Source organism: Schistocerca piceifrons, chromosome 1 (genome assembly GCF_021461385.2).
Source record: "Schistocerca piceifrons isolate TAMUIC-IGC-003096 chromosome 1, iqSchPice1.1, whole genome shotgun sequence".
NCBI lineage: Eukaryota > Metazoa > Arthropoda > Insecta > Orthoptera > Acrididae > Schistocerca > Schistocerca piceifrons.
The window spans coordinates 458,170,234-458,193,238 of NC_060138.1; the positions used below are offsets into that span (position 1 = coordinate 458,170,234).

At 40.8% G+C, this 23,005-nt stretch overlaps 1 protein-coding gene across 1 annotated transcript in view; it reads left to right on the top strand.

Annotated features, from left to right (window-relative positions):
• The window catches only part of LOC124735543 (ionotropic receptor 93a), a 295,666-nt gene that overhangs the window by 266,422 nt on the left and 6,239 nt on the right, over positions 1–23,005 (top strand). Inside the window, exon 15 of the mRNA XM_047248570.1 lies at positions 20,570–20,648. Within this exon, the coding sequence (XP_047104526.1) occupies positions 20,570–20,648 (79 nt within the window). The remainder of the gene's footprint in view (positions 1–20,569; positions 20,649–23,005) is intronic.

The following is a 23,005-nucleotide window of genomic DNA, read 5'->3' on the forward strand; positions in this document are numbered from 1 at the left end:
CTTAGCGGACGGGCGATCTGGCCAACCCTTCTGAATACAGCATCAAACCCGGGAGAGGGTAGGATCAGAACCCGTAGCAGCCGCCAGCCTGTCCCCAGTGATGGGGAACCTGTCCACAACCCGCTGCTCGGCAACATCCAAGTGGAAACACAAAAGTTCGTCCCTATCGAATGCCTGATCAGGACCCATGGGAAGGCGAGACAGAGCATCAGCATTTGCACATTGAGCCGTTGACCAGAAATGAATCTCATAATTGAAATGAAACAAGTAAGGAGCCCAACGCTGGAGGCGGTGTGCAGCCTTGTCAGGAAGTGACGTTGATGGATGAAACAAGGAAACAAGTGGTTTGTGATCCATAACAAGATGAAATTTGGAGCCATAAGAAAAACACCAAACTTATGAAGAGCATAAATAATGGCCAAAGCTTCTTTCTCAATTTGAGAATACTTTTGTTGTGCATCCGTGAGCGTTTTGGAGGCATAAGAAATGGGTTGTTTCGAACCGTCAGAAAAACGGTGCGCAAGGACTGCACCGACCCCGTATTGAGAGGTGTCTGTGGCAAGAACAAGATGTTGGCCAGGTCGATAAGTAGCCAGGCATGGGGCCTCTTTCAGCATAGTCTTCAATTTCTGGAAAGCCACATCACATGACGTGGACCAGTGAAAAGGCACGTTTTTATACAACAGGCAATGCAATGGCTGAGCCACCGAAGCCGCAGACAGTAAAAACTTGTGATAGTATGCTATTTTCCCCAAGAAGGCCTGCAGTTCCTTAACAGATGTAGGGCGAGGAAGGGCATCGATCGCAGTGACAGTTTGCTGAAGCAGACGAATACCATCCCGAGAGAGTTGAAACGCCAAGTACGTGATAGATGCCTGCAAAAATTGTGATTTCTGAAGATTACACTTAAGACCGGCAGTCTGTAAGACATGAAAAAGTGTGCGGAGATTTTGAAGATGTTCTTCAGTGGTGGAGCCAGTAACAACAATGTCGTCCATGTAATTTATACACCCAGGGTCAGAGAGCAATAATTGTTCCAAGAATCGCTGAAAGAGAGGAGGGGCGCTAGCAACCTCGAATAGCAATCGTTGGTATTGATAGAGGCTGAAAGGCGTGTTAAGGACCAGAAACTGCTGGGAAGCAGCGTCAAGAGGAAGTTGATGATAAGCTTCTGACAAGTCAAGGCCTCCAGCAAGTTTAGTGAACAGTTCTTCAGGACGGGGCATAGGGTAAGTGTCGATGAGGCATTGAGCATTTACAGTGGCTTTTAAATCGCCACAGAGACGAATATCACCATTTGGTTTAGCAACGACAATGACAGGAGAGGACCACTCACTGGAAATGACAGGAAGCAAGACCCCTGAAGTAGTGAGACGACCCAACTCCCGTTTTACCCGATCACGAAGGGCCACAGGAATGGGCCGAGCCCAAAAAAACTTAGGCCAAGCAGTGGGTTTGAGCATGATATGAGCTTCAACGTTGTTTGCACGGCCTAACCCAGGAGAAAAAAGGGACAAAATTGTCATTGACAAGGAATCCAGTTGAGCATAAGGAATAGCATCAGAGACAATATTGACAAAGTCATCTATGGAGAACCCAAAAACGTGAAAGGCATTGAAACCAAAAAGATTTTCTGTGTTGCTCTGGTCAACTACAAATATGGGAACAGTGCGAACGACGGATTTGTAAGATACCTCAGCATTAAACTGTCCCAAGAGAGAAATCTTCTGTTTATTGTACGTCCGTAATTGCCGAGTGACAGGTGATAGGAGTGGAGAACCCAACTGAAGATACGTCGGAGAATTAATTATAGTGGCAGCAGAACCAGTATCCACTTGCATGCGAACATCTCGACCAAGGATTTGGACAGCGAGGAATAACTTCACTGAAAGGGAAGAAGTGCAATTGACAGACAACACAGGAGCAGAATCAGCGTCACAGTCATGAACATCATGTATGCGGTTGGATTTGCAAACGGAAGGCACATGACCTTTCTTTTTGCAATTGTGACACACAGCCCAACGTTGGGGACAATCCTCATGTGAATGTTTCATAAAACACCGCTGACATGAAGGAAGTTGCTGGGGGTTTTGCTGCAGTTTCTTAGCGGGTTGTTTACGGTTAGGCCGAGGCTGCGGGTGGGAGCGCACTGCAGCCACATCGGCCGGCGGGGACGCATCGTCAACAGTGCACAGAGGTTTTGTTTCACCGACAGCACCCCACGCCTCTATTTGCACCCCAGCGGCACGAGAAATTTCAAAAGACTGCACAATGGAGAGAACTTCATCTAGAGTCGGATTTGGCAACTGAAGGGCACGTTGCCGAACTTCTTTGTTGGGCGCCGACCGGATAATAGCATCCCGTACCATGGAATCGGCATAGGATTCTTTGTGAACTTCAGTAACAAATTGACACTTTTCACTGAGGCCGTAAAGTTCAGCAGCCCAAGCGCGATAGGATTGATGTGGCTGTTTTTGACAACGATAAAAGGCAACATGAGAGGTTACCACATGCGTTTGCTTTTGAAAATAGACAGACAGAAGTGAGCACATTTCAGCAAAGGACAAAGACGCAGGATCCTTCAAAGGAGCCAATTGCGACAACAACTGATACATTTGAGGTGAAATCCAGGAAAGGAACAGAGACTTACATGGTTGTTCGTCTGTGACATGAAATGCCAAGAAGTGCTGTCGAAGACGTTTTTCATAGTCAGACCAGTCTTCCGCCGCCTCGCCATAAGGAGGAAAAGGAGGTATAGCCAATGGCGAGAAACACCCCGCATTTGACGCCGTGACGAAATCGCGAATTGCCGCTGTTAGAAGCGTTTGCTGTTCAAGGAGATTTTGCAATAGTTGCTCGACAGTAGCCATGGAAACCTGTGGGTCAACGGTGAAAAGGAAAAAATCCACTACCTCATCGCCAATTGTTATAACGTCAAGTTTAACACATATATTTCAGAATGACACAACACATATAAGTCACAGAGTAAGTTGACATGCAAGACATGTGTACACGTTAGCATTCGAATGAGCACTGAGTCCCAGTCTAAGGGCCGGTGATCGGCTGGCCGCTTAGGTTGCACAGCTGCTGCACAGCTGGCAGACAGCGCCGCACATAGAGGATGCGCATAATTGCGCAGCAGCACTTTGAATGATCGGCAAGTCACAACAGTTTCAACCTGTAAAATTTTGTAATTTAACATATGAAATAAGATAATGAACTTTGGTATCCGCAGTTCTTTAAATTAATTTAAATGGTGTTAAAAAAAGATGTGACAGTAAGAAATGTAGTCATAAATGTGGGTCAGCATCCTAAAAATATGATGTATCACATAATTTCCTTCAAAAATGTATTGTCTACTCCTATATGAACCTGGTATTGTGTATCTCATTATGTAGTTCTCATAACAATCAGTTACATCTCACTCTTAATCCATTGCTACTTCTAAACCATTTTTGTACCCTACATTTACCTTTATCCTGGTTTCAAGTAATGTTTTGTAATTGAGCTCCTGTAATCTCACTTTTACCCATCTCACAATGGTACCCATTGTCTTCTGGGAAAGAATCTCCAGCAGCCAAGCATTAAACCATTGTTCTGGCACTTGTAGGGCACAGGCATTTTTTTCCCCTAGCTTGGCAAAGGATTTATTCTGAAAGCTAGCAGCTTTTCTTCTTCTTCCTCTTTTGTATGTTTCTCTTGAAGACTCACTGATTTTGCTATTCAGTGAATGGTGTCCTTTACTTCTAATGTAAGTTTCCAATTATTAATAAAATCAGTGCCATTCCACAATGTCAGTATTGACTTTTGAGCACAAAAATTTACAACCACTGTTCTAAAGTCTCCAGTTACACCAGGAGATGAGTCTATGCCTGCCCCTGATACTGCTCTTGCCAGTCTCACACTCAGATTCAATTTCTAACTTGATGTATTTGAGTTTCTTGGCTACTGAAACTACTGCACCAGCTCCATTTCCTATTGGTTTCTCCTTTTAATATTCATGTAATTTGTCCCCATAGATCTCACTGCTGTCAGTTTCATCATTTCAATCAGCATTCTGTAACTAGCATTATGTGAGCTTCACTGCTTTTTGGAAGAGCTTGTAACCCTGGAACTTTTTTGTGAAGTTAATACTCTCACTTGTGGGAGGACATTTCTTTTGACCTCAGACTGATGTTTCAAGGTCTCCTACAGCTATTTTTGTCTGGACTGCATGGAGAGTGTAATCTTACCCTTCCACACATCACCATTAAATTTCTCTTAGTCTCTTCATTATTTTCAAAAGTTTCGAGCGGCTTAAGATATGCAAAAGGAAAACTTTTTACTTATCTTCATTTTTTCTTGTTGTTGGCTCCAAGTCTTGCATCTAGTGGTACATTCTTGTGGCTGAAATTTTGATTTAACATTGTGGGTTGCTGATGACTAAATAACATCTGTTGCCATATGATTTTCTTTTATTTTATCCCATTCTCCTATATCACACTGACTTCACAATCTCCATTTTCATGCAACCATGTTGTTGTAGACAAAATTAAAATACATGTGCATTTTCATCAGAGGCATACTACTTGTAATATTCTGCCGAACTCACAATAGTCCAAAGAGTTTACAAAACAAAAGAGTTTACAAACTTTCTTGACAAAAGTAGAATCTTTACATTATATCATTATATTGTAAATGAATTCAGAACTAAATTTAATAATTTGTGTTAGATTGTGCAATTAATAATATGAATTTTAAGTATGTCACAAATTTCATAATTTCAGATATTTTTAAAAGATGAGTAATTTTAATTGTACATTCAGAATGTAACAAATTAATTTATTTTTATACATTTTAGTCTGAAATATAATACATCATATACGAAATCATATGAAATTCTTTTATTTAAACAACTGAAAAAAAAGTAATGTTAGAGGAGGGTGTCCCATTACAAGAGTCATATAATTTAAAATGCCCTTTGTGCACCCCTCGTGCAGTCAGCTGTCTGGGTAGCACCCTCTGATATGTATTGCCCACCTAACCCGTTTTGAGGAACCCTACAGTTCTCAACTCTTGATGCAAGTCTAGAAAGCCACAGTCTAGCCTGTCACTGAACATTCACAGTCTCTGGTTCAAATTTTCTACTGTACACAGAACCAGGAGGCCTTGATCAGTTCTGAGGACAATGATGCAGATTGTGAACTTGTTTGAAACTTCATGAGCAAGGCCAGAATTTTAAACCTTCTTTGGCAGCTGCAACAGTGTTCGAAGTATGACTCTGAAGCCCAGAAAACAGGCATTCTTTGTCCCAACAAGCACAAAAATCTGCTGCTGGTCACATCCTGTTCCCTCAATGGCTGCCGGAACAGCCTCATCAACATGTTGAATGAAGCTGCCAGACATATACCGTGAGTGCAAATTGTGTTTCTTCCCATTCCTTGCTGCCATTTCTCTAAGGAGCACCATTATTTTCTGCATATTTGAATTGTTTATAATTAATAGACACCTACCCTTTTGTATTTGCCTCCCTTTGACACAGGACACAGCATGTTTCCTGACATCCTCGGTGGCTCAGTTTTGGTTTCAGTGGAAGACGGCATCTCAAACTTGTAGGTCAAGAGGATGGGTGAGTTTTCCCTGCTCCCTTCCTTCCCTTTATACAGTGTCTAGACCTCCAACTTGTACACCACTCACTGTCAAGTGGATGAGTAGTGATAGATCCTGTACTTCCTATAGAAGACACATTATCTGCAGGAGAGGACAGTACTTGAGATACCTTTGGCAGAGGCCATGCAAAATACCATGGCCAGTAGACACATGCACTCGGCAAGACACTCATGGGGAGAGCGGTAGCAGTAGGGGTTAACGGGCAGACACTATAGGGGAAAAGCTGAACACTGGAAGACAAGTGCTGGTCTAAACTGAAGCCTATGCTCACTTTTTTCATAAATATTAAGTGGAGGCCCTCCGTGCTCACACTTAAATGGTGACCATTCAAAAAGATCCATCACCTCTGCTTTAGGTAGTATCTACATATAATTCCATTAAAAATGCAGCAATTTATTTTCGCTTGGCTTGTTAACCATTTGTAACTTTCAGAGATGCATCATTAGTGGCTAATTTTGAGTAAAACCTACACATTTCTCCTGTTTCCATGTTAAAATTTGCCTCTTTTACCAAAACACAGCAGAGTTTACAGCATCACCTCACTAACTTGTGTCAGAAGCAGTTGTGAGAGTAATCTGAAACAGTGGTTTATTAAGTATGGAACTGAGGAAAAATAAGCTAAGTAGCTTATAAAAAGCACATCCTGGATACAGAATAAACATGTAATGTCTTCACTTACGTTGTCCCAAAATCCATAGCATTTATCATTTCACCACTATTTATGGCCCTAAAAATTACATTCTTTCATCAGAAAAGTCTGTAGTTAGTTGCAGCTAACAAAGTTTTGTGGAATAACCACATGGAAAAATACTCTCCTCTTTGCATTCTATCATTTTCCAAAATCTCATTCCGATATCTCAAACTGTTTATGAAATATAAGGAATGTTGTCAGTATTTCACTCTAGCTTTATTGTGGCATTATCACAAATGAGTGTTTTACATCAGATCAAATTTCTTGAGACTGGTGACAGATAGAGACCTCCACCCAAGTCTAAAGAAAAATTTGATATGTTAGCTAAATTTCATACAAAGCAACATATTATGTAATCTGCACAAAACACAACCTCATTGTGACCCGTATTTTTCATTGTAAACTTTTTCAGATTCGTGCAGTGAGTTACTTCCATGTAAATATCACAATAACTATGATGATTAACAAAATTGTAGGCACATAGTAATGAACCTGACAAACAAAGTTGTAACTACCCCATTTTTTTATTTATTTATTTTTTTTTTTTTTTACTGGACAGGTTCTGTAAAATACTTTGAGAAAGGTTGCAGCGCATGCACCTCAATTCTGTCATTGCCAGCTGGCCGAAAGGTGACAAAACACTGTTGGCCTCCTCTATCGAACAAACAAATTACCTCACCCAGCTCTTTTGACAAAAACTGGCCACTGCACATCAGCCACTGTATCCTGTACAGACTCTGTCTCTAGCACATGATTTATGGTAACTGTAATATAACGTGGTGAAAAATGATTTTTGTGTGGTGAAGTTTGGGATGTGTATCTTTGCTTAACACAAGAAAACAGAATACCATGTCATATTATGGATATCCTCCACCAAATAAATAATACATATCTTGTGTAATCCAGGATGCTGCTTCTTAATGCTGCTGTAGGTTCATCTTGCTGTTACTGCATCGCCACTCAGGAATCATGCAATGGTAGAAATAAGATCCAGGAATTCATGTTCACAAAGAGTTTTATTTCACATGCTAGATGTTTGGCGGCAAACTACATCTAAAATTGACTTAACGCTGTCTCATGACTGACATCAAACTGAACTCCAACTGAGATATGGTGGTGTACAAGTTGCCTCTATTTATATGATTTTAAATAATTACTGACATTGTTACATATTAAATTTTTAAGTTTCTTCTTCTTCTTCTGGTCCCTATCCATTCCCGATGTTGGCAACCATCTTGACAGTGCTTTTCCTGTCACTTGCAGCTCTAAATAGCTCTGTAGATGTTTTAGAGGTCCACGTTCTGATGTTCTTAAGCCAGGATATTCTTTTCTGGCCAATGCTTCTCTTCCCTGGTATTTTTCCTTGCAGGATGGCCTGGATGAGATGGTATCTGTTGTTGCTCTGCATGATGTGTCCCGGGTACTGGATCTTTCTTGCTTTCACAGTGGCCAACACTTCTATCTCTATCTTCATTCTTCGTAGAAGTTTGACATTTGTGACATGAGCTGTCCATGGTATTCTTAAAATTCTCCTGTACAATCACATCTAAAAAGCCTCCAGCTGCTTACCCAACGATCCTGTCAGAGTCCATGTTTCAACACCATAGAAGAGGATGGAAAATATGTAGCATCGCAGAAGTCTGATCTTCATCATCATTGCTAAGCCATGATTTTTGAAAAGGTTACTCATCTTATTGAAGACAGCCCTGGCTTTTCCAATTTGAGTTCTCACCTCATCAGCCAGATCCCACCGGTCATTTATTGTAGTGCCAAGGTACTTGCTCCATGTGATTTTGGCCCCTCTTAATGTGACAAGCATTTACTGATTATCATTGTTTTCGCTTTTTGAGGGTTAACAACTAGACCATATTCAGAGCCTTTTTGTGAAAGGCTATCGACAAGGTACTGCAAACTATCCTCACTATCAGAAAATATTACTGTATCATCAGCATATAATATGCTGTTGATATTTTTTCTATTTAAGAGCTCTCCCATCTCTACTTAATCAAAAGCTTCCTTAAAGATGTGTTCCAGATAGATGTTGAAAATCAGTGGGGATAATATACAACCCTGCCTTACACCTCATAGAATGTATGTGTCTTCTGTATTTTCTCTGTCCAGCCTCACAGAAGCCGACTGGTTCCAATATGGGTTTACAATTACACGTAGGTCGCTATCATCCAAACCAATGGTTCTTAAAATGTTAACAATTTTCTGATGTTTTACTCTGTTGAAAGCCTTCTGATAATCAATAAAGCAGGCATAAATGTTACAATTCATATCCATACACCTTTGAAATAGTACCTGGATACTAAATAATGCTTGACATGTGCCAGAGGCATTTCTGAAATGAAACTGTGTAGAAGAAATTTGTTCTTCACATATCTTATAAATTCTTTGGTGAATGGTCCTCAGAAACATCTTTAGCAGGTGACTCATAAGGATGACAGTACTGTATTCACCATAAGTCTTAGCTCCGGGATTTTTGGGCAATGTAATAAATTCAGATTTAAGCAATTCCCGTGGAATGTTACCAGAGTTGTAGATGTCATTGAATATTGCAGTCAACCATTTTAAATTATCCTCACAGAGCAGCATGAGAATTTTGGCATTCACATTGTTGGGACCAGGTGATTTACCATCTTTCATTCCATTTACCGCAGCTTGTATTTCTTCCTGCAGAATTCTAGGTCCAGTTTCACAATATATTTGAGGAACGCCTGGCCAGCTGTCATAAAAGAGTTGTTGTATGTATGTTTTCCATGTTTCTTTAAGCTCATCTTGTCCATATATTATTTTTCCATCATTATTCACCAGCCTGTTTCCTGTCCTTTTTCTGTAATTTTGGGTCGCTTCCCTGACTTTTTTTTAAATGAATATTGAAACTATCATGCTTCAATTGTAATTTCTCTATTTAATTGCATTGTTCATGTATTTCTCTTTCCTTAGCTTCTCATATCCATTTCCTGATCCCCTTATTGATATTCTTGTATTCATCACGATTACTTTTCACTTTCCTCCCCGTGTCCATAATTTTAAGTATCTCTTCAGTCATCCATGACTTCTTTTTGGTGACATTAGATTTCAGATGTTCTTCTTTAACTGATTCTGTTATAACATCAAGTTGAACACATATATTTCAGAATGACACAACACATATAAGTCACTGAGCAAGTTGACAAAGCAAGACATGTGAACAGGGTAACATTCGAATGAACACTGAGTCCAAGTCTAGCGGTTGCTGCCTGGCTGGCCACTTAGGTGGCACGGCTGCTGCATGGCTGGCAGACAGCGCCGCATATAGAGGACACGTGTAATTGCACGGCAGCACTTTGAATGATCGGCGAGTCACAACACTTTCCCCCCCTTTGAAATTTTTGCACTGGTCTTGATGGAGATGGCCTGGAGATTGCTAACGTCCATAGCCGTTGTTTGATTGGCCGTAAAGTCTCGAGGAGGAGGCTTCCCGTACAGACGGAACTGTCCCTGATGATAAGGGGTCGAGATGACAGGAGATGTAGGGGTCGAATCTTCTGGGGCCCTGTGCACCAATCTGCCTGTTGCGGCAAGTCCAGTTGATATAACAGGAGACATGGGCGATGTGTCGGCATCAGTAGGAGGAGGAGGCGAGTAGATTGGCTCCGACAGATGATGGTCATCCGGTTCCTGCATGGGTATGTCTCCTGGTAGCGTCCGTTCTTGTGCTGGCACCGAGATGACGGTGAGAGGGCTGCGTTGTGAGTATTGAGAGATGCCAAGATCCCGAGCTTCAGGTAGAGCCGAACGTGGTGTAGCAGCATTCGGAAAAGGCGTTGCCGGCACACGAGGCCGAAGCTGGTCTGAATGATGCACTGCAACACCCGTGACCATTTGGATTTCATACAGGCATCAGCCACGGTGTCGTAAGATGCAGCCCGGACTCCATTTTGGCCGCCTGCCATATTCCCGTACCCAGACAAGGTCATCGGTGGTGAACTGGCCAAGCGAAGGCACCCGTGGCCATGAGGTGGAAGGCTGCAGAAGATGAAGTAGCGTGCAGGGCTGTCGGCCATGTAAGAGCTCAGCTGGGCTGTGGTCATCCATGGGGGTGAAGTAGTTGAAGCCAGAAACTGGAGAAGTGCATCATCAGCAGCAGAAGAAGTCAGGAGTTTCCACATCTGAGCCTTAAATGTGCGGACCAGTCGTTCAGCCTCACCGTTTGATTGTGGGTGGAACGGAGGGGCCGTGATATGCATAACGCCGTGACGAGCACAAAAATCCGCAAATTTGGAAGAGGCAAATTGTGGACCGTTATCAGTAACAAGATTAGAGGGAAGGCCTTCCAAAGAAAAAAATGCAGGAGAGAGCACTTGTGGTTGCCGCGGTGGTAGGCAACGTGCAACGGACAATGAAAGGGAAGTTAGAGTAGGCGTCAATTACGAGGAGCCAATAAGTACCTAAAAAGGTTCCCGCAAAGTCAGCATGAATGCGCTCCCAGGGCGTCTCAGGCGAAGGTCACGGTGACAAAGAGGACTTCGGGGTGGCGGCCTGTGACACACAAGGGCCGCAGGCAGCAACCATATGTGCTATTGCAGAGTCGATGCTGGGCCAGTACACATGACGGCGTGCCAGAGATATTGTGCGAGACACACCCCAGTGCCCTCGGTGAAGGAGGTGCAAGAGCGAAGCACGCAAAGCCGCAGGTACCAAAACACGCGGCGAAGCATTGTCGGTGGAAAGGAGGATAACAACATCCCTAGCCGTGAGGTGGTAGCGCAAAGTGTAGTAGTTCCACAGTGGGTCAGAAGTCTTAGCGGACAGATGATCTGGCCAACCCTTCTGAATACAGCGTAAAACCTGGGAGATGGTAGGGTCAGAACCTGTAGCCACCGCCAGCCGGTCCCCTGTGATGGGGAATCCGTCCACAACCCGCTGCTCGGCAACATCCAGATGGAAACACTAAAGTTCGTCAGTATCGAATGTCAGATCAGGACCAATGGGAAGGCGAGACAGTGCATCAGCATTCACATGTTGAGCAGTCGGCCAGAAATGAATTTCATAATTGAAACGAGACAAGTAAAGAGCCCAACACTGGAGGCAGTGTGCAGCTTTGTCGGGAAGTGACAATGATGGATGAAACAAGGAAACAAGTGGTATGTGATCCGTAACAAGATGCAATTTGGATCCATAGAGAAAAACATCAAACTTATGAAGAGCATAAATAATGGCAAAGCTTCTTTTTTAATTTGAGAATACTTTTGTTGGGCATCCGTGAGCATTTTGGAGGCATAAGCATTGGGTTGTTCAGAGCCGTCTGAAAAACAGTGAGCAAGGACTGCACCATCCCCGTGTTGAGAGGTGTCTGTGGCAAGAACAAGATGTTGGCCAGGTCAATAAGTAGCCAGGCATGGGGCCTGTTTCAGCATAGTCTTCAATTTCTGGAAAGCCACATCACATGACTCAGACCAGTGAAAAGGCACGTTTTTATGCAACAGGCGATGCCACAGCTGAGCCACCGAAGCAACAGGTGGTAAGAACTTGTGATAGTATGCTATTTTCCCCAAGAAGGCCTGCAGTTCCTTAACAGATGTAGGGCGAGGAAGGGCATCGATCGCAGCTACAGTTTGCTGAAGCGACGAATACCATCCCGAGAGAGTTGAAACCCCAAGTACGTGATAGATGCCTGCAAAAATTGTGATTTCTGAAGATTACACTTAAGACCGGCAGTCTGTAAGACATGAAAAAGTGTGCCGAGGTTCTGAAGATGTTCTCCAGTGGTGGAGCCAGTAACAACAATGTCGTCCATGTAATTTATACACCCAGGGGCAGGGAGCAATAATTGTTCCAAGAACCATTGAAAGAGAGCAGGGGCGCTGGCAATCCCAAATGGCAATCGTTGGTATTGATAGAGGCTGAAAGGCGCGTTAAGGACCAGAAACTGCCGGGAAGCAGCATCGAGAGGAAGTTGATGATAAGCTTCTGACAGGTCAATTTTAGAAAAATACTGGCCACCCGCAAGTTTAGTGAACAATTCTTCAGGTCGGAGCATAGGATAAGTGTCGATGAGGCATTGTGCATTTACAGTGGCTTTAAAATCACCACAGAGACGAATATCACCATTGGGCTTAGCAACAACAATGACAGGAGAGGACCACTCACTGGAAGTGTCAGGAAGCAAGACCCCTGAAGTAATGAGATGATCCAGTTCCCATTTTACCCGATCACGAAGGGCCACCGGAATGGTCCGAGCCCAAAAAACTTAGGCCGAGCAGTGGGTTTGAGCATGATATGAGCTTCAACGTTGTTTGCACGGCCTAACCCAGGAGAAAAAAGGGACGAAAATGTCGTCAACAAGGAATCCAATTGAGCATAAGGAATAGCATCAGAGACGATATTGACAGAGTCATCTATGGAGAACCCAAAAACATGAAAGGCATCGAAACCAAAAAGATTTTCTGCATTGCTCTGGTCGACCACAAATATGGGAACAGTCCAAACGATGGATTTGTAAGATACCTCAGCATTAAATTGTCCCAAGAGAGATCTTCTGTTTATGGTATGTCCTTCATTGTCAAGTGACAGGTGATAGGAGTGGAGAACCCAACTGAAGATACATCTGAGAATTAATTATAGTGGCAGTAGGACCAGTATCCACCTGCATGCAAACATACCGACCAAGGATTTGGACAGCGAGGAATAACTTCCCTGAAAGGGAAGAAGTGCAATTGACAGACAACACAGGAGCAGAATCAGCGTCACAGTCGTGAACATCATGTATGCGGTCGGATTTGCAAACGGCAGACACATGACCCTTCTTTCTGCAATTGTGACACACGGCCCAACGTTGGGGACAGTCCTCCCATGAATGCTTCGTAAAACACCGCTGACATGAAGGAAGTTGCCGTGGGTTTTGCTGCAGTTTCTTAGAGGGTTGTTTACGGTTAGGCCAAGGATGTGTGTGGGAGCATACTGCGGCCACGTTGGCCAGTGGGGACGTATCGCACGCGTCATCAACAGCGCACAGTGATTGTATTTCTCCGACGTCAGCCCACACCTCTATTTGCGCCCCAGCAGTGTGAGAAATTTCAAAAGACTGCACGATGGAGAGGACTTCATCTAGAGTCGGATTTGCCAACTGAAGGGCACGTTGCCAAACTTCTTTGCCAGGCACTGACCAGATAATAGCATCCCGTACCATGGAATCGGCATAGGATTCTTTGTGAATGTCAGTAACAAATTGACACTTTCGACTGAGGCCGTGAAGTTCAGCAGCCCAAGCACAATAGGACTGATGCGGTTGTTTTTGACAACAATAAAAGGCAACACGAGAGGCTACCACTGCGTTTGCTTTTTGAAAATAGACAGGCAAAAGTGAGCACATTTCAGCAAAGGACAAAGATGCAGGATCCTTCAAAGGAGCCAATTGTGACAACAACCAATACATTTGAGGTGAAATCCATGAAAGGAACAGAGACTTACATGTTTGTTCATCCGCGACATGAAATGCCAAGAAGTGCTGTCAAAGACATTTTTCATAATCAGACCAGTCTTCTGCCATGGAAACCTGTGGGGCAACGATGAAAAGGAAAAATCCACTACCTCTTCACCAATTATTATAACGTCAAGTTGAACACATATATTTCAGAATGACACAACACATATAAGTCACTGAGAAAGTTGACAAAGCAAGACATGTGAACAGGGTAACATTCGAATGAACACTGAGTCCGAGTCTAGCGGCCGCTGCCTGGCTGGCCGCTTTGGTGGCGCGGCTGCTGCATGGTTGGCAGACAGCGCCGCATACAGAGGACGCGCGTAATTGCACGGCGGCACTTTGAATGATCGGCGAGTCACAACAGATTCCACTATAGAGTTTATCTTTTTAATTTTCTCTTCAGTGCACAATTTACCTGACAGAGACTAGTTCATTATTAAGATGGACTCCTGCATTTTCTCTTATGGAAGATTCTTTCAGTTTGCGGATATCATACATTTTGACTTTTTTATTTTGAACACTCTTCATTCTGTTTTAAAGACACCAACTAGGGGAACGTGGACTGAGTTAATGTCGGCATGTGGATACGTTTTCATTAAAAGACAGCTGTTTCTATATCTTTGATTTATCAAGACATAATCAATCTCATTCTGGGTAATATTTTCATCTGAATCTCTTGGGGATTTACAGGTGTGGAGATGTCTCGGTGGTAGTGTGAAGAATGTGTTAGTTGTTATGAATCTCCACTCTCCTGCAAATTCATTGAGTAGTTTGCCACTCTCATTCTCTTTCAGCAAGTCCATAGTGACCTATAATGTCACCTTTGGCATTAAAATCTCCCATAATTATTGTAAGATATTTCTTCAGTAATTGTTGCAAAACACCTGTGATTTGGGAATAAAATTCTGCAGCTTCTTCATCACTATGGTCTATTGTTGAAGCATAGACCTGAATAATGTTCAGCTGTGCAGTTAGAGCACTTATTTGGAGTAATATCACTCTTTCTGAAACAGGAACACAATTAGTGACACATTCTACAATTGCTTTCGATACTATAAATCACACTCCAGACTTATACTGTCCATTTTTAGGTTTAACACTTAAAAATTTTACATACATCTTCCCAAATTACATAGAAATTTACACGAAATAAAAGTGAATAATTTCCTACAATGACAGGAAAGAATCTGTTTCTATTAAGACTATAAATTATGGCTGGGAGAGCAGTGTGCTGACCACATGCCCCTCCATATCTGCTCCCAGTGATGCCTATGGGCTGAGGATGACAAGGCGGCTGGTCAGTACCATTGGGCCTTCATGGCCTGTCCGGGAGGAGTTTATTTATTTTTTTAGCAACTATAACTATGTTTTCCCATTCTCTTTTAATTTGTAGATCTGATATATTGCAAGTTTTGTCACCAACCTTTTAGAACTGAAACAATTGATATCCAAAATGAGATATCTATTATGTACACAGAAAGAAATTGGTATAAAATTTACTGCTTCTCTGAAATGTTTTTGGTGTTATGGTCACTAACAAATATGACTATAGCTTTAATGTATGATAAATGCAGACAATATAGACTCCTGTTAAAAGCAAAAACATGTGATATGTCAGTTATTTACAGCAACTGTAAATCATAAGCACTGATTTACTATTAACACTTGTAACTTACAAAAACACCTTTTTTCATGTAAATATACAATGATATTATGGAACAATTATTATTCAATAAGGATATTGTAGTCAAAAGTTCCTGAAAAGCACAAATTAAGTTTTCAATTGAGGGTTAGGTATAGATTTTTCACAGCACTTGCAGATGTTTGAAAATAGGCTATACATCATGATACACACAAGTACTGACACCACTCAGTGAAAGATTATGTGCAAATGATGCAAACAGCAAAATATCAATAACTAGAATTTTGAACTGACCTATCTGGCACATGTGGTCTCACAGAAATGAAAATTCAGAAGTAAATGTGTATAAATAAACCTATGAATTGTACATATAGCATCTCTGCTATATGGTGAGTAGCAAATTTTTTTCATAATATTGCTACAATTTTTTTTACTTAGTTGAATTTGTGACACCTCCTACACTGATGTGCCAAAGATGAACACTGCAGCATTAGTTTATCATGGTCAAAATTGTGGAACACTAACAGAATGTGGCTGCCGCTTCTTGCTAACCAAACAAAAGTTATCTACATCCATGATTGTTCAAGCATCCCCCACAACTCATAGATACACAATGAGACCTGGGTCTAAAGTGTGCACGTTTTTCTCCATAGCATATGGATACATGATCATTCAACTACCCCCTGCAACTCATGGTCGCTTAATCAGACCTGGTTCAATGAATGCATATGCTGCTTGACAGCAGCTGGATCCATCATGAACATTAAACCAAGCATCTGCAAACAATATTGTTTGTCCATGCTTGATGCTCTGTGGGAAGTCATTTATGTAAATGAGAAATAGTATTGGGCCAAGGACACTACCCTGTGGGACACCTATATTTACATAATTTGGGTCTGAAGTATACTTTACATTATAGTTTGAGTAACTTGAAATATGTGAGATTTCAGTTATCTGTCTTCTATTTTTTAGATATGGCTGGAACCACTGTTTCACAAGCCCCCTTATTCCCAGTTCATCTAACTTATTTAACATGTTGTGGTCTCCTGTATCTAATGCTTTAGTTAGATCAAGACATATACCTGTTGTGTAGTTCCCTTTATCTAATGCTTCTAGAATGTTTTTTGTGAGGTGTTCTGTTGCTGATTCTATGCTTTTCCGTGATCGAAATCCAAACTGGTCAACTGACAGTAAGTTGTATTTATTTAAATAATTCATTAGCCTATCTTTCACAATAGTTTCTAATATTTTTGCAAAACATGAGAGTAGAGAAATTGGCCGGTAATTTTCAATTTTTCCTGCATCACCTTTTTTGAAGAGAGGTAGTAATTTAGCATATTTCAAATAGTCTGGAAAGTAGCCCTGCTTGAAAGATTTATTTATAATATCAACTAAAGGTGGAAGTAGGCTCTTGATACAGTCCTTAATTCTAAAAAATGGGGACTTCATCCAGACCAGCTGAGTTCTTGTTTTTCAGTTTGCTGACTGCTTTATAGACTTCTTCCTGTGTTGTAGGGAATAACACCATTGAGTGTGATACACCATTATTTGGCTTTTTGACCTGAGGGGAAGTTAGAAAATTTTCCTGTTATTTTATTCCTATGCTACTAAAATAATCATTTATATAGTTTGCCAAATATATTGAGTCTTTTATTAGAGTCCCTTCCTCTTTGATTTTCAAGTTCGACAGATTCATTTTCCTGGTACCAGTTTCCTGCTTCACAATCTTCCATACTGCCTTATTTTTGTTTTCAGCAGAGAGCACCAGTTTGGAGTTATGAGCTCTCTTTGCTGCAAGCAATATTTTCCTATATCTTCTATAAAAGAGTGAGAAAGCAGGATTAGTTTGGCTGTGTTTAATGGAGCTCAGGTACTTTAGTGTTTCAGACGATTTTTTGATGCCTTTTGTGACCCACTTGTTTTTTCCTGCTGTTGATAATGAACATAATACTTTAGGAAATGTTTCTTCAAAATTTAATTTAAACAATGCCATGACATTTTTTAATTTTTCATTTGCATCTACCTCTGAGTATACTGAGCCCCATGTTTGTCCTGCTATCTGTTTGGCAAACTCGTATCTATTTTGTTTAGAAAAATTAGTCTGTAAATATGCATTTTCTTTGTTTCTTCTGCAGCCACTTTTATATTAATGATTTGACCTGAGTGATCAGATAATCCTAGCTCTGCTACCACCACCTCACAGTTTTCTTTGCCTAAATCTGTTAATACCTGATCAACAGCTGTCTTTGAGTATTTTGTTATTCTGGTTGCACTGTTAACCATTGAAACTAGATTGAAACTTTGAGCAAGACTTTATAATGAGTCCCATGTAGAATCGGGATTCAGTTTATCTACATTTAGCTCTCCACATATGAGAATGTGGTTCTTTGGAGTGGATATCTTATCAAGAACACGATTAAGTTTGGAGAAAAAGATGTTGAAGTCTCCACTAGGAGATCTGTATATACATAAGATAATCAGATTCCTACATTTGGATTATATGGCTGTTTGTCAGTTGTTGTTGTTGCTTTGGTTGTTCCACATTGAATTAGTGAGTCATTTGCTGTATTGTGGCATCGTGTCCCCTCTTACAGCACATAATAGCTAACAGTGACTCTTATCACCAGTATGTTTGTGTTCATGCCAGTTAACTCTGATAACAGCAGTTTTCCCTGAACTGAGGTAAGCCTACATACAATTGAGCCTTTACACAGTGACAGACGAAAACTGAGTGGCTTACCTGTTTGTTATCTTGTGATGTTAATGCACCATCAATTTCTTGAATAGCACTTCAGTGATGGTTCTGTAGGAAGGTCCTTATTTTATGTTGGATTCCCACAAAAGGTTGAGTTTCCTATCACAGATAGAAGGGTAGTCACCATTTTTGTGTATTTTCGTATTGTGAAGAAACAGACACACAATTTGATTTTTCCATCTTCCATCATTTTGTTACAGCTCATCTCAAAAAAATGGCTCTGAGCACTATGGGACTTAACATCTGAGGTCATCAGGCAGCTCATCTCATTTCAGTTTTTTTTTTTTCCCCTTGTGTAAAATTGCAACAGCATAAATAATTTTTGGAGAACCCAAACCTTTTTTCTGACTCATGACCTGTGCAGAGCATTTCAAAGTGAATATTTGGGTTTTAAGGGTTCCTAGTGTTAATTACATGCAGCTTACAATTATAAATAATACATAAAATGAAAGAGCAACTCAATTTTTTTCCACTTTTGTCAATGTGAGCACCACTTGTCACACAAGTTGATAGGCAAGTTCTTCCCACACCTTGATTAGCGTGCCTGGAATAATTTGCGCAACAGTGCTGTTTCCAAAGTCGGGTAGAAGAGCTAGTAGTGGAGGCACGTACAAATGAACTTTATGAACTCCCAAAGTTAAAAACTACATGGCATCAGATTGTGCTAAATATGGAGGTCATGCAAAACAAACTATCATCCAGCCCCTTGTGGCCAATTTATTTATTTATTTATTTATTTATTTATTCATCCGTAGACAACTTGTGTTGTATGGATGTCGTCAATCCAGCAGCTGGGTACAATAGGGAATACTGAGTTATGCCATTGAGGCAGTATACTGTGTTCCTGCAAAAAAAAGTTTTGTGGTTCAGCTTCTTCCAATTGAGGAAAGAGCCATAGTTCCTGTGCATCAAGATAAGAAATACCAGTTGCAGTTGCTTCACCAAGAAAGAAAGGCCTGTAAACTTTCTGCCAGGACATGGTACAAAAAGTATTCAATTTAAGGGAATTCCATTGCAGCCATATCATCTTGTGGTGGGTTCACTTAGGTGAACTTTCATCACTGAAGGTGACACAATCCGGAAAACCTTCACCATTTATTTGCAAAATTGGCATATAAACCATAGTTTGTTGGCTTTAGAGATTGTAACAACTGCTATCATTTCATTTGTAGTCTCCACACAGATGTCACTGGAATTTCTAATTCATGATTAGCTTTCTGAAATGAGCTACATATGAAAGTCTCGCTCAATCAACATTCTTCAGTCAATCTTGGTCATTTCATATTATTCCCTTTGCATGCAGGTATACTTGTTTGTATACTGTTTGAGTTGTAAGTTGATTGCAAGAAAAGCTACAAAGCCTTAAAACCCATATATTCATTTTGAAATACCCTATATTTTATATGTCTAACTCTGAAAGAAGACTTTTAGAAAAATATAGTAAGCAGTAACTTGAATGTAATAAATGCTACAAAGCCTTAAAACCCATATATTCGTTTTGAAATATACTATATTTCATACATCTAACTATGGAAGAGAACTTTTAGAAAAACGAAGTAAGCAAAAAAGTATTAAAATAGAAAGAAATAGTAATTATAAGTACACTGCTTCTTTCTGATGCTCTGTCTATTAGGTACTGGTCATAATAGGCCTATATAATTTCATGTATAGCATTTGAATTATTATATTTATTAGATTGGAAAATAAGTGAATTTGTTCCTGTCTTTTACTTACATGTGCATCTTATCCTTTCTCCTCCCTATTTCTTATTCTATTCTTTTATCCTGATGAGAGCACTCCACAAAGCTAGAGATTCAACATTGGTTTTCTTTTTAGTGTTTTGGAATTTGTGTTAATATCAGACCTGTTTAAGTTGTCCCTGTTTCAATAACTGGTACATAAGAGCTCATTTTCTCTTAAATGGTTCTAATTTACCTATTTATTATCAGTGCAAACTTCGCATATAAGTAAATATTGTTCCCTTCACCCTTAATTGTCCTTCTTTTAAAAACCTTTGTCATCTGTAATGTAAATAACAAGAAACAATTATGGATGGCGCTGAATAAAGCAGCAACATTATGTAGATGTTATCTAAAAGCTACTTATATATTTTTGTCTTATATTTTTGATAGTCCTTAACCTTTAGAATCTAATTATTTTCTTTACTTGAATCATCTAAAGCAATCACAGCAGACTATAGACACAACTAGTCATACAATAATAAATATTCATTTTCCTGTTTCATATGACATTTGTGTCACTATAAAAGAAATACCTTCTTTTCATGAAATTTCAAAGATTTTCCTGATTATTTGTGTCTTTATGTCTTAAAATAAAACTGAATATTTTCTCTTGTAGGCGATGAAAATTTTGTTGAAGAAGAAGTTGCTATGATTCTACCAAAGGATAGTCCATACTTAGAGATGATAAATGAAGAGTGAGTAATAAATATGCATACCTTCATTGAGTGCTTCCTTTTTTCCCTGTCTCAAATAATTTATGTCACAGAAGTCTAAGAGCATATTTCATATTTTAAACAGAACAATTTTACGGTAACACAAAATATATTAGGTGGACAGTACTATGCCTCACTTTGCCTGTTTACAAAGTATTAATTTCTTGTTATACATTTTAAAAACAAATTGCAGCAGTACACTAAGAGGGCATCAACTTCATTTGAAGCATGGAATGAGCTCATGTTGCCAAGATGGGTTGAGATATGACGTATGACTTTATTTCAGAACCTGTCGTTGCAGTGTCCTCAGGTTGTTTAGGAAAACCACAGGATATCTCAACCACGATGTCTGAAATAGAATTTTAATTATGACTTCTTCAAATGCAAGTCCAGTTGGTTAACCACTGCACCTCTGCACTTGGCCAGGGTGTTATAGGAAGAAAATCTATATATATATATAAATTTAAGTCTGCTGCTGTGGTTCGGTCTGTATTTGTAGGATAATCTCAGCTTTGTGTATATAATTTATAAATATTTCATTCAAAGTGGCTTAATTATGATGAGTTACAGTCCGCTCCTGCTGTTTAAATGTTGCCAGAGCCTTCTAATGGTGAATGGCAGAACTCGGAATCACAGTAGCTTGCATGGCCTGGTCCTAAAGTCCGGCAGCCTTAGTGTGTCTCCTGTGCCAGTAGAGTGCTCCAGCCACCATGTTGTGGCAGAGGATGCTCCATACCAATGTTACATGGCAGATGGTGCTTCATGGCAGAAAATGTTTCATACCAATGTTGCTTTGGCAGGGGATGCCTCATATCAGTGCTGTGTGGCGAAGAGAGCTTTGAGCAGCAGCAGAGGGTGTTTTGCAGTTTGTGCCAAAATGGCACAGGAAATAATGCTTGGTGCACGGTGCTGAGTAGAGACAGAGGGTGTTTTGTACTGACGTTGCGGGGCGGAGAGTACATTATACCAATTTTATGTTGCAGAGGGTGAACTGTACCAATGTTGTGTGGCAGAAGGTGTTTCACACCAATGTTGCAAGGCAGTGAGTGCTTTATGCCAATGCTGCATGGCAGAGGGTACTTTGTGGTAATGTGTGGCAGAGGGTGCTTCATACCAATGTTATCTGGCAGAGACTGCAACCCATCAGTGCTGCATGGCAGTGAGTGCTCCATACCAGTGTTGTGCAGCAGAATGCTTTACACAGATATTATGTGGCAAAGGCTGTTTTTAGCTTGTGCTGGATTGGCACTGGAAATGTTGTAAGGCACAAGGTGTTTCATATCAGTGTTTTGTGACAGATGGTGTTTTGCACCGATGTCATATGGCAGAGGTTGCTTTGTGTCAGTGTTATGCGGTTGAGGGTGCTTCATACCAGTGTTGCAGCATGGCAGGGGATGCTTCATACTGATGTTTCACGGCAGAAGGTACTTTGTACCAATGTTACGTGGTTAAGGATGCTTCTGCAAATGTTGCATGCCAGCAGGTGCTCCATACCAATGTTGAGTGGCAGTGGATGTCTCATACCAATGCTACATCTCAGAAGGTATTTTATACTGATGTTGTATGGCAGAGGGTGCTTCGTACATGTGTCGCATGTCAGCAATGTTTCGCACAGTGCTACATATGCGGAGTGTGGGAAGAATGACTGTTAAGGTGTCTCTGTGCATGGTGTAATTATTCTGATCTTGTCTTCATGATACCTATGTGAGTGATATGTAAGGGGTTTAATACACTACTGGCCATTAAAATTGCTACACCAAAAAGAAATGCAGATGATAAATGGGTATTCATTGGACAAATATATTATACTAGAACTGGCATGTGATTACATTTTCATGCAATTTGGGTGCGTAGATCCTGAGAAATCAGTACCCAGAACAACCACCTCTGGCAGTAATAACGGCCTTGATATGCCTAGGCATTGAGTCAAACAGAGCTTGGATGGCGTGTACAGGTACAGCTGCCTATGCAGCTTTAATACGATACCACAGTTCATCAAGAGTAGAGATTGGAATATTGTGGCGAGCCAGTTGCTCGGCCACCATTGACCAGATGTTTTCAATTGGTGAGAGATCTGGAGAATGTGCTGGCCAGGGCAGCAGTCGAACATTTTCTGTATCCAGAAAGACCCATACAGGACCTGCAACATGCGGTCGTGCATTATCCTGCTGAAATGTAGGGTTTCGATCGGCAGAGCCATCGGTCGTAACGCATCTGAAATGTAACATCCACTGTTCAAAGTGCCGTCAATGCGAACAAGAGGTGACCGAGATGTGTAACCAATGGCGCCCCATACCATCACCTTAGGTGATACGCCAGTATGGCGATGACAAATACAC